General features: G+C 41.3%; 1 protein-coding gene across 2 annotated transcripts in view; it reads right to left on the bottom strand.

Annotated features, from left to right (window-relative positions):
• MTCL1 (microtubule crosslinking factor 1) overlaps positions 1-13,085 on the bottom strand; it is a 132,035-nt gene that overhangs the window by 22,288 nt on the left and 96,662 nt on the right. For both annotated transcript variants that reach the window (XM_021707995.1, XM_021707994.1), the window contains 3 exons: positions 11,647-11,877; positions 10,157-10,348; positions 2,270-2,437 (listed from right to left, as the gene is read on the bottom strand). In XM_021707995.1, coding sequence (XP_021563670.1) covers positions 2,270-2,437; positions 10,157-10,348; positions 11,647-11,877 — 591 coding nt within the window. The remainder of the gene's footprint in view (positions 1-2,269; positions 2,438-10,156; positions 10,349-11,646; positions 11,878-13,085) is intronic.

Below are 13,085 nucleotides of genomic sequence, written 5' to 3' on the forward strand. Positions count from 1 at the left end.
TCCTGATAAGGAACCTGTTATATTAAGTGCAGAAATTACAAATTTTGTGTTTTGATAGTTTTCAAAGAAAGGATTTTCACATATTTTACCCCATTTGGTCTCTACAGCAATCCATTATGTACAGATATCCTTATCCCAATAAGAAAGGCAGCTCAGTGTTTAAGGGGCTTGCCTAATGACATGGTCAACTAGTAACATTTGGGACTAGGGACTAGGTGGGTTTCCTTTAACTACCCTTAAGTATATATTAATGTCACCAGTAACACCCAGCAAATCATACTGACTTCTTTTCATTGACTCATATCTAGAGTTCAATTAACTTTCTTAAAATGAATTATTCAAAGACCCATGATAATTATTCATAATTGACTATCTATGTCTAAACAGATTCTTTAACTTTTTTGAAAGCAGTTTCTGAAAGGCTTAAACCAGCCAGTACTATTCAGAAAGCCGTCTGTTTGTGTTGGGTTGCTGAGTGGTATGTACCATTAAACTGAAAGGTTCTTTTGGGGGATAGGTCTTACTCTGTTATCCAGGCTGGAGTGCAGTGGCACAATCAAGGCTCACCATCACTTTGACCTCCTGGGCTCAGGTGATCCTCAGCCTTCCAAGCAGCTGGGACTACAGGTACCTGCAACCACGCCCAGTAATTGACATAACATGGGCTCCACTGAGAGAAAGTATTTAAGTCTTAGTAGAATTAAACTGTTTGTATTTAAGTAGAAGAAGGTAAATATAGGGCTGTTACAAATGCTCTAGCATCAGCCCACATCCATTGCTTCCTGGGCTGCAAATGTTTAAGAAACTTCCTAAACAATTTGGACAGAAGATAAACTCTTTACCTATTATCATCTGTTTTTGTTGTTATTTAGTGATTCTTCTTGAGGCTTTACTTGTAGCAAACCTGTGGGTGGATATTATGTTCCTCTAAAACAAAGATGAAACATTTTAAAACTGGTTTGCCTCAAAGCTTACAGGGCCTTTCTTTAGCTACAGTTTATAGCTTTGAAAATATTTAGCTTCCCCCCCTCCCCCATAAACATATTTTAAAAGAGGTTTAAAGGCAACTCATCAGAAAGAGTCCTTACTCATTTCTCCTTCACTGCTGACTCTGCAGGCTGGTACTAAGATGAACAGAGCATCTAGTACAACTCCCTCACCAGGCAGTGGGCAAGACTCATAATCAGGTCAGCTACTCCCTCATTTGATGGGCCTGGCCTGGAAGGCTGTGTCCTTGCTCCACCCAAGGCTATCAGCCTAATACCACTGCTAGATGGAACCAGAAGGCAGTGCAGGGGAACTTGTGGGTACCAGGAGAGCTGTTTTCTTTTGACTTGGCAAGCCCTTTCATCTTTTATCGAGGCCATTTGAAAGTGGTCTCCTTTTTGGGCATTTTCTTTCATGACCAGGCCAATTCTTATAAAAATTTAATTACTTTATGGTTTGCTTCAAAATAGAGCCTAAAAAATAGAATGTCAAAGATACATAGACCTTCCCTCCCTCCTCATGATCAAGGAGCTGGAAAAAACCTTGAGAGACAGTCTCAACAACTGACACCGTGTAGGAAGTCCTGTTACTTTAAAGGACTTCCAAGAAAGGAACACTTAGAAAAGGCTGTTTCTAGTTATGTCTGATCCTAACTCCTATGGTTGCAGTGTAAGACCTCAGAGGAGGCTTCACTCTGTTGTGTGCTTTGGAAGCAGGAAACCTGGGCTTTCTTCCTGCCTAGCACTATATGGCTCTGTGATCTGAGACGGGCTGCTGCTTCTGGGTTTCAGTTTCCTTTGGTGTAAATAAGGAGACAAATTGATTGGACTTCTTGGACATGCAGTGAAGGGTCTACAAGTTATTTTCAGTATTTTGAAAAATCTAAAAGAAAGCATGCATTTGCCTTTTTTCAAAGACAACTGAACTACCATCTGCTTTTGTTTTGCTCCTGTCTAAAATTATGTCAGCTCTGTCTGATGACAGCTTCATGTTGGCCATCCTTTGATGGAAGTAAGCACAACCTTGTTTAATGTAGATTGGGAAGATAAAATGCTACTTTCAATACACTGCATGGTGGAGGCTGTATTTCATACTTAGGGGAGGGAATATCAGAGAAAAGGAGGCTCTGGAAAGGATGGGCACTTTAAGAAGACACAAGTCGCTCCTGTCCTTTCTCCTGGATGATGGGCCCATGGATCTGAACCTAACTGTGCCTCCTTCCCACCTATCCCACACAGTAGGGACACTGTGGTTGGAAGCACAGGAGACTGGTGGTTGGTACCTGTTCCAGGCGGCACTTGAGCACAGCCCACTCCACATCCCAGGCCGCCTTGTCGCTGGCATATTGCTGCTGCAGATGCAACCGGGCACGCTCGTCTTCCCGCAATTCTAAGCGGAAGTCCTCCAGCAAGGCCTTGAGAGCACCAAACAGCTGCTGATTTTCCACCACCTGTGGGAACACTCGGTCAGGCTTACTGCCTCATTTAAGAGTATTCTTTAGGTTGGAAGAGAGGATCCCGCAGTCAAAGTGGTACTTGGGCTGTTTCCCAGGTGCATTGGCAGTAGGTGCAGGGCAAGTGGGGCGTCTGCAGTTAGTGGCAATGCAAGAGGGTTCCTAGTGATAGCCATCAGTCTCCTGGACCTGAGACGAGGGCCTGTTTGATCAGGAAGGAATGCTGAAGGAAGGCTGCCCTGGCCACTGGGCAGCTGCGTTCAGAGGCTGGAACTTGGGCCAGTTCTGCAGGAACCTCCAGCAGAGGTACCCTCAGACCTGAAAAATGGGAAGTGAGAAAACTGTAGGAGGCCACAGGGAGCCCTGCAGCCAAGGCTGCAGGACACTGTGTGACTTCAGATGTCCAGAGCTCTGAGTTGGGCTGACTGGACCGTCATGGGGTTGCAGATATGATAAAATATATACAGTCACCTACACAAATGCTGTTGTTCTAGTGCCAGCTGTTGAACTAGAAGGGAATTAATAAAGGCCCAGAAACTCATAAATATATAGGGTGGTCATCCTTGTAGTTACTAAGAGGCCATAGATAAGACAAGTGTGGCCATCATGGGGGGGGGGGGGAGAAGGGCTTTTAATTACAAAATTAAAGCCAAAGGTGAAATGCTTAACCTTTTCATGAAGGCTTTGCTGTGGTTTCCCAAGATGGAATTATCAGCCTGCACCTTTCTGCCTCTCAGTACCCTGCACGTGATGCCCTAATCACACAAATAGCACTCATCCCTACTTGTTTATCTTGTGCCTGCCCCCAACCCTTCCACCACTAAGTGTCTGGAGAGAGACAAATCTGACCTACCTTCATATTTCCAGTGACTAGCACAATTCTTGGCTCATGTTAGCATACAAACATGTCTGGTAATTCAAGAATGGATTTTTATTACTAATCTTCTTATGCCTAACTTAAAAGATTTTATATTTTCTAAAACCTACCCAGCACTTTGAAGGTGAATTTCAAAGCCATGATTTCTATCTTAGTACATTTCAGCAAAGGCATTATATCAGAAAGCTTTGTCCAAATGAATTAAACATGCTGATCAGCTATGGTACCTTGATAATAAAAAGCCATGTGAGTCCATCTCTTGCCATCAGACAGCACTAAAAGCACATGATAGGCTCTCCCAGCAGTCTCAGAACATTCTTGCTAGGTACACTTATGAAGCAGGAGAAATAAAAGCTCTTTAAGTCCTGCTGGATGTGGATAAGCTCTACTGTGGGAAGACAGAGCCTCACACTCCCAGAATTCCCCATGTTCCATACTTGGTAAGCCTCCCCAGCCTGGTTCAGCAGGTACACCAGGGACCCCACTGGGCTTCTGCACACACATTAGCCTCTACTCCTCAGTCATGCTTCTAAAACCATCTAGTTCATTCACTAAACATACACCAAATTGGCTAAACATATATAAAAGGAATTTAAGATACTTTGGATGTATGTTTGGATTTAAATAAAGTTAGATTAGAAAACAGAAATTTTCTAATATGAGCAGTTTTACTACTGAAATTTCCATAGTTGTCTCCATTATTTAAGATGTTATAATATTAGATAGACTTTTGATGAAAAAGAAAGGCCTGTAAGCATTTATTGCTCTTTCTTTTTTTTTCTCATCTGGAACACTAATTTTTTTTTAATAACTCTGGGACGAAGAGCATTAGAAGTGTAGGTCAGTTAACATTTGAAAAACTCAGCAGATAGGGACTATCTACAAATCTTATACATTCTTTCCAGACATCTAAAATATAAATAAATTATGACTGTATGCAAAGAAATGTTCACAAAATGTGTGAAGTTTTAAAACTTCACATCAAAAGTATCTAAAAATTACATAAGTGCAGTTGAGTGAGAAGAGGTGTTGAACAATTTTTTTCAGAAATACATATCTCCATATAGAATTTTTTACTGAAAAATTATGTATATTTTATGGTAGATTTATGGTATTTTCATCTTTGAATTTTAAATTAAAAATCATTACTTTTTGAGTCAAGAGTATTTCAAGCATAAAATAACGATAATAATTTTGAGCCGGTCTTTGAATTAGTCATCAAATTTTCACTGAAGAGACAGCAAAAAGCCATATAACATGTTCTTAGCTATAATCAATTGCTATGCGGGTTGCATATGGTATCAGCCTGTATTGTTCCTAGCCCATATATCACATGACTGCAAAGATTAGAATGAGAACTTTATAGTCCTTTTGTAGACTGGAAATTTTACTTTCCTGGAAGCAAGTACTTTTTGGCATCAGCAGATCCCGGATTCAATGAAATTAAGCCTTATTGTTTTTAAGCACATTTGGGTCACAGTAATCAAAATAGTGTTTTATTAAACCAGGATAATATTAATCATAATGGAATGAGTTCCAGAATTATTGTGAGGTGAAGGATGGTGGCTAAAGGGAGCAAGAGAGCCCAGAGTCAATGTTATTGGTATCTGATATTATAATCACCGAGGAGCAGAAAATGTGGCATGGCAGGAAGCCAGGCCAGTTGCTGCCAGTAGTGCACAACCTAAGAATGAATGTCTGTATTAACATTTCTGAAGACCCCAGAATAAGCCATAGATGGGCATGGTTCTCCTAAATGACTTTTACACATATACAAAAAAAAAAAATAGTAACAACAATCACTAATATTGTTTCCTATGGCCAGGGGTACTAAGTTACTTGCCTGTATGACCTTATTTATATTTCACATCAATCTTGGGTGCGTATATTATGTTCCTCATTTTACAGAGGAGGAACTAACCACAGCTTGGAGAGGCTGAGGGTGCTGAGGTGTCCCACTGTTAAGGAAGTGAGAGCCTGGGCTGCAGTCTAGGTCATCCCCCTCTGAGGCCAGACAAACCAAGCCAGGAATATTTGACTTCTAACATCATACCCTACTGAGGCTCTTTAAAAACAACAACAACAAACAAACAACAACTTTGTCTTAGGGAAGACATCTAATCTCCGTGAAACTAATTTCATCTCCTGTTTTGAGGGAAATAATTATAGTTAACTTCTGTTGCTTTTTCTCTTGGTGGTATCCCTTGCTGGGCTATGCGTTGGGTAAAAAGATAACTCAAAGTTTGAGTCAAGAATTAAATTAAGACTCTAGTTCATTTAGAGGTCTTTACGTAGCAAGTGTGCTTGGATATAGAACTTTCTGAACCTTTCTTGCCAGGGGCCTACCTATGCAACCTTTTAGCTTGTGCATTTGTTAAGTATAGGTCAGTTTCAACGCAAAAACCCAACTTTTCCATCTCTTGAGAGATCAGCTGGTTGGTTTTCTAGCCAAAAAAAAAAAAAAAAAAGGATAAAATGGCTCTATTTTTTTCTCCTTAGTCTAGGGCCATTGCAGCCTTTCCTAGCTCATCTCTCTTGATCAAACAGGGATCAGGAGCTTGACTGTGCTATAAAGGGTCAAACTCTATAATAGGTTCAAAATTGGCCTTCAGCTCATCAGACTGCTATATAAGTCTACAATAAGTACTATTAATACAAAGTAAAAAGGAAGTTTATGGATAAGGTAATATTTGTGACACAAAGATATTTGTGACACAAAGCCGGCTATTTTTCAATATCGTTCTTGGCTATTTTTCAAAATCGTTCTCGCCTAAGAAGATTTCTAAGTCATGTGCATCAGGTGAAATCATAGTTCCATGAAAGAGTTAAGCCACCATCAACTTTGCTTGTGTCAGAGCCACTAACTTTGAAGACAGGTTGAATCCAAAGTTGGAACGGATATATTGACCTGCTCTGAGCTGATCCACAAAAAGCCAATCACAAAATAGAGGTGATGGCCTCTACTCCTATTTATCTACGTTACTTGACGTAGGTAGGGAACTCCAGAATGCTGTAGTAGCTGCCCTGACCCCCAACACATGCATGTACATACAGTATAGTTCCTATTTCAGACATATTAGTAGGGGACCTCAGGCAACATTCAATACTAGTGAGTCCTCTGCCAGTGGGAGTCCTGAGACAAATCCCTTACTGTGAGATTAGCCAGAAATGATACATGAGGACATCCAGCAACATATTAATAAAGAAGCCATCTGTCATTCTTACCTTCATTGTTACATTCAGATAAATTTTAAGATTCTTTTCTAAAACTGTTATCCCTCCCTACAGATAAAAAAGAACGGGCCATTGAAGACTGGCCCTGAAAGTATACACTATGATGGAAATTAGACTCATTTACACACAGAAGTCCTCTGCTCCTGGGCCAAGAGTATGCCTGGTGATCTTGTCCAGAAAGGCTCTGTGCTGTAGTTTCCATAACTGTCACAGAACTTCCCAAGAATGAAGTACAAAGTTATCAGCCCAATGGCTTAAGAACCCAGGCCTGATGAAAATCAGGTGGCCATTTGGGAAGAAGTCACTTATTACTGAATTTTTGAGCTTTGTTATGAAGGTATGTGGTAACTGCTAATCATGGTTAATTCTGGGAGTTAAGAAGGATGATGCATAGAGAGTCCTTTCACCAGGAACCCCTCCATCCACATGAATTTTTAACTCATGCACGTGCTATTTTCAGAGTAATAGAAACAGCCACCACAACAAATACCAGCAAAAATGTTTCACAATCATAAACTCTGGTCTGGTTCCTTTCATATTGAGTACCATGTCTCATAGGTGAGGCTATACAGTTGAAGAGTCTAAAAATAAAGTATGATACAACATAGAAAATTGAAATGTGAAGCTATCTAGTCTCAAGAAAATAATTTTTTTTAATTTAAAAAAAATGTCAAGTATTTTACAGTTCTGATGTACAGGCCTCCTCTGGCAAAGATGCTCCTTCTGGAAGTTTCTGCATCTTGGGCAAAGCAGAAAATAGCCAGAAAGCTAAGATTGCCTGTACCTGGGTGAGCCAAAGTTCAGCAAGTCCAGGGAGCCAAGGGCTCCCTGTCTGGAGTGACAGAGCAGCGCAGGAAGGCCCTAACGCTGCAGATGAACCCTGCACAAGGAACAAAGTTCCAGGGTAGTTGCTTCCACTCAGTCCTGTGGCAGGCCTTGGTGAGACTCTTCAGTGACCACAACAGGTGAAGACTTAAAGATGGACGGATACAAAATATAATACCTTTAGCTCTTGCTATGAATTTTATATTAAGTCCTTCACATTTACACTTAATTGTTTTAATAAACAGAATTATGTCACATCCCTGAATGAAAAAATAACTTCTTTTAATTCATTAATCCAATGCTGGGAAGACTAGCTGTTGGCACCACAACATAATAATTCCTGTACCTTTAATCATCTTGTGTTAAAATACTTGACTTCAGGAATTACTAAGCAGTATGAAATGCATAAACAGGCTTAGTAATGCTGTCCCCAAATGCTTAACGTAGCGGCAAGTGTCTTGGAGATCAGGGAGAACTGTGTACCTCACTCTTGCGTGTGCGTGGCCTCTGTGCTTCCAGACGGCTAGGTAAACTGAAAGCACTCACTGTGCTCAAGAGCAGCGAGGTCACTGCCATGAGATCATGCAACTCAAGAACAGGAAAACAAGGAACATATGCAGAGCCAAACATTTGCCAGCTTGATGAGTTTTTATGAACTATTCCCAAGGTTGGTCAGTAGCTGTCATTTTGTTGTTTTTTTTTACCTCTTTGGATATGATAAATGTTGCCATCTACCGTGCTCAACTGTGAGAATGTCCAGTATGACAAAAACCAAAAAGCAAGGCCTGAGAAATTTTGTGACTTGAGAATTTGTCCTTGGGAAAGCAGTATGGCCACATTTCCCATGCCGCTAATCACCTTGTGAGATGGCTGCGTTTCTGAAATGGCCTGGCTCTCTACAGCAGCTCTGAGAACACGTGCCCTGGCTCTAGCATCCCAGCTGCCTAGCTAATACCCATGTCACTAACGGAGAGGCCAGTCCTCTAACCGGGAATGTTCCCTCCCAGAGAACCAGCTGTCGCTTACAGTAGAGCTCATCAATCTTCTGTCCTCAGACAGACAGCACTGTGCACACAGTTGCTTTCACTTCTGTGGACACATGGGTCTGCTTGACAGACTTGGTTCTGACTGTCTGGACTCCACCCTTTCTGCTCATCCTTGTGCTTCTACCGCACGGTGCATGTAGTGAAAACTCATGTGTCTGTCTCTACTTTAATGGGTAATCACTAAAAATTAGTGTTGGAAGGAGCAGGAGGATAAAGGAGATGACATTAAAATATGTTGTATGTGAGGTTCCAGCTGAGTGACTTTACATTATTTTCCACCCCAAGAGTAACATTTTCCACGACTGTTGTTTAGAAAACCAGATGTGTTATATTTTTTCCCTCGTCCAAGGCATTTGGATGCACAACGTGGGAAACATCCAACACATTTTCTTAGATGCATCAAGTTTGTGGCAAAGTGGCAATCAGAGAATACTGTTTGAGTTAAATATGGATGCCTAATAGGATTGATTGATACCATTCTTATAAAAATAATAAAATGAGTATATTTTAAAGCATTGTTTGCAAAGTAACATTTTAGTTTCTAACCAGATCATTGCTGGAAAACTCATTCTATGACCTAAATTCTCCCCAGGGGCACTGGCATGATGACGTACTTCCTAATGACTGCAAGTAAAAATTCCTTTGAAAGTATAATCCCTTTCTAGAGTCGTATTATTGAGGGAAAATGAAAGGTGGATGGGTAGACATAGAAAACAGCGTTTAGGTGTGAAAATCTGATGTGTAGAGAGAGCAATAGGAAACCCAAATTCCCTCTTAGCCTGCACTCAGAACCTCGCTGCTTACCCTCATCTGGATCTGAGCCAGCGTTCAGATGACAGCCCTCTCCTACTTGATGTGGCTCTGGGCTAAGGGAGCCTGGATGAGGGATGAGTCTAGTGCAGAGGGAGTGCCCCACAATGTCAGAGGGAGTGCCGCACAATGTCTGTGGCCAACAGACCAGGACCGCGCCTAGATGACTGTCTCACCCAGTGTCCACCTGGCCCTGCGTCCTCAGCCGCCCAGAACACAGGCCTCCCAGGAGGGAGGCATCAGGTTTTGCTTCAGAAGTCCTCTGAGTAGCAAAGTGGGGTCTGAAGGACTCAGGAGTCAGGAATCGGAAAGCTTTGATATAGAATCCTTCTCAAGAGCCCAATTCTCCAAATCCCCATAGCTGCCATTTTATATAAAAACACAAACAATTTGGATGTTATCAGTAGTATCTTTTGGTTTATTTAGCAGAGTCTATTTCTGTGGTATCTGTTATGAAATCCTACCCCTCTATATACATGCTTTAATTTTTTTCAGTGTCCATCAAATACTTTTATTTGAGGCATTATATTTCAGGTGGGGGCCAAAGAGAACCTGAAATATTGTATTCGTGTTGGGGGATTTAAAAAAACAAAACAAAACCTTGTGCTTTTCTCCTTATATATTATGGTGCTAAATCAATGATGGCCCCAAGAGGGGACACTCAGTTGATCTGCTCTTACTATGGTCTTCATTTATATAGGTAAATCAAATGAATTAAGGGGTTGACGTTAAATTGAAAGGCTTAATGATGTGATTTTAGTAAAAATTCAGCATCACAAATGCTGTAGCAGGAGGCTACAGTCAGGCAGAGGAGTTTTCTGCTACCTGGAACACCAGCACTTGAAGTAAGGTGATATACAGGTGGATTAGGAGTCCCCTCTCCCAGTTGTGGGTAGAATAACAGGCATAGATCTGGGCACCCACCTGCCTGTGGAGCTGTCCCCTGTCTGCAGTCTGCAGCCGTGAGCCATGATCTCCAATCTGCAGTGGGGGGTGTGGGGAATGCTCCCCCAAAAGAAAGCCTCGATCGCTGTCATCTCGGGCTGGGCCATCTGTCTGCTGACACGCCTGGACTCTGAGCTCACCAAGCCCAGGGAGGGGTTCTGGATGCTCACCCTGAAACAGCAGGAGAGGAGGATCACAGCTTCCCCCGAAGCCTTTTGCTATACAGCCTAGCTTTTACTGTTTTAGGATAATTATGGATTATCAAGTCCTACACTTCTCAATCCTATTCTCTAAATGCTCATTTTGACCATTTCACTCACTGGCACTTGCTCCATTTAAACAGCACAGGGTGGGTGCTTAATTTATTACAAACAATTAATGAGGAATTTTACTATTTATAAATTAGTATTGCTTCTTTCTAGCTATGGTTTTATAAATTAGGGAGAAGGAACTCCAGAGTACTGATCAACAGGAAACTTTACAACTATTTTTTAATTCTGCTTAACAATAGTTTTTTTTCCTATGTCATGAATACTTGCAAGCTGGTTGAATTAAATTTTGAAGACTTTCTTCACCCTGAGGAAAGAGAATCATTGTATCTTCCCATTCCTGGAATAAAAGCTTAAAAGTATATACACTGTTCCCTAGAGGGAAAAGCAAACAAAAGCTCTTTGAGGACTAAAAAGAAACCAACTTATTCACCATGTCTTGAAGCAGCTGACCAAGTAGTCAGGGGTGTGGATGTAAAGATCACACAGAACACCAGTAGCTCCAGCCCTCCAAGTCAGGAAGCAAGGCCAGAAAGGAGCCTGCAGAGTGAGAGGTCACTCTGACTTGAGTAGAAGGCAAATAATTGGGTTCTGTTTCTGTTATACATTTGGTATTGAGACATAAGAGGAAGCACATATGAAAACTTCAGAGACTGCAAGGTGACCCATCTGAAGCCCATCTAAAACGGTGTGGACAGAAGGAGCTCTGACATCTAGAAACAAAAACTGAATGGAAAGCAGAGCGAAAAGTTTTAGAACCAACTTTTACAAACAAGCAAGTTTGGAGATGGCAAAGGACGTCAGGGTGATAACTTTAATGAATTAATAAATCAGCAGCTTGTACCCCACATCTTTAAAATACAAATAAAAAGCATGTTGCTCACTCCAATAAAAGTCCACTGCCTTGATTAAAAACAAACAAACAAAAAAACACTAGCAAAGAAGATGGCAGCAGAAACTTTGCTGCAGAATGGAGTTATAGACCAGGATACTCTTAAACCTGGGTCAAAGTACTGCACATAATTCTTGTTTTCACATATAACCGGACAAACCACTGCATTTCCAGCACTTGGACTGAAATTAACAGAATAACTAAAAACAATAGGACATGACTGTGTGTAGGGTGGGTTGGGGACAACAGTGTCTGGGGGTCAAGAACAAAACAGATATAAAGGAAATGAACTCTACAGGTAGAGTTACCTCGGCAAAATCCTCTCCTTCCTCCTCCATCTGTTTCCCTTGCCGCCAGTGTTTCAGCAGCCACCTGAGTTTAACGTAGAAGAGGAAAATGTTCTGCTTCAAGGACCGGAGCTCCTGCTGCATCAGATTCTTCTCATCACTCCAGGTTCGCTCGTGGAGGGTGTTTTGCAAAGCAAGGCTGTGCATTTCCAGTTCTTTCCACCTCAAGGCATAGAGGTGCTCCTCTTCCATCTTGAATGGAAAAAAAACGAAAATATGACAAGTAGCTATTCCAATTTGCCACTCAAGCCAAACCAAGACGTCTCTGAAAACTGCCATTCAGTCTGTATCATGTTGCATGTGGGACATGAGACACAGAAGGCCCCATAAGTTTAGCTTGATTAATGACTTGAGATATTTAGTATTTATAAAACCTCATGAGTTTTGTGATTCAGATGCAAGTGCTATTTCAGAGTAAAGTATTATAATCATTTTTCACTGTCAAGTCTCTTATGGTGTTTTTAGATGTCTCTGAACTCCTTCAGGAAAACTGTTTCTTGGATGTATGGCTTACAGCCAACTTGAATTCCATTTAAATAGATTTCATTTCCCCTTTGTACATGGGCTGGACACTCAGAGGCACATGACAACTGTAAAGAAGAAAAGAAGTAGAAATCCTTTCCCTTTACTTCCTGAGCCTTCTGGCTCCCCACGGCCCCTGAGAGCAAGAGAACACCAGCTGGTGAAGAGCAGAGAAGGTCCAGTAGAAGGGAGTCCTTCCAACTATGCAGGACACAACAGCCTACAATGGTAAGCAAACAGGAAAGTAGGTTTGATAACCTACTTCCACACCTGAAAGACTTAGCATTCCTGTTAGATATGCATATCTCTTAGGGAAATAAAAGCATTGCTGAAAAAGAAATACCTTGCACCTGTTTTTTAACACCTCCATAAGAGGCACTCTTCCAAGCAACAAATAATTATCATGTGTCAGTACTAAGCAAAAGGGTAAATAAAATCTTATTTTGCAGATAAGGGCACAAGTATAGTAGCTAAAGTGATATATGGGATAAAAGCTTTGTGTTCCATAAACCAGTAAAAAGGTTCAGTGCCAATCTATGGTTATCAGCTGTCCTCTCTTAATTTTTAACACTTCTTTTTATGCCAAAAACCAATACTGTGACTTTTCTTTCGCTAAAGTACTACTAGATTATCAGAAACCATTGGAAGAGGGCTATGGCTACGTGAGGTGGACACCAATGCAGCCAGTGTGCTGAAGGTCAAAGAAGAATCAGAGGCAGCTCTGGAAAGGTCCACAGTTCTGGGTAACAACTTGCATGGCCACTGCAGTAATACCTATTTTTATTGTACTCTGGACTGAAATAATAGAAAACAGGAGTGTTTTTTTTTTTAGTTGGAATCTCACTCTGTCACCCAGACTGGAGTGCAGTGGCCGCTCC

Source organism: Carlito syrichta, unplaced genomic scaffold, assembly GCF_000164805.1.
Source record: "Carlito syrichta isolate Samal-C Ts95f unplaced genomic scaffold, Tarsius_syrichta-2.0.1 Scaffold130373, whole genome shotgun sequence".
Taxonomy (NCBI): domain Eukaryota; kingdom Metazoa; phylum Chordata; class Mammalia; order Primates; family Tarsiidae; genus Carlito; species Carlito syrichta.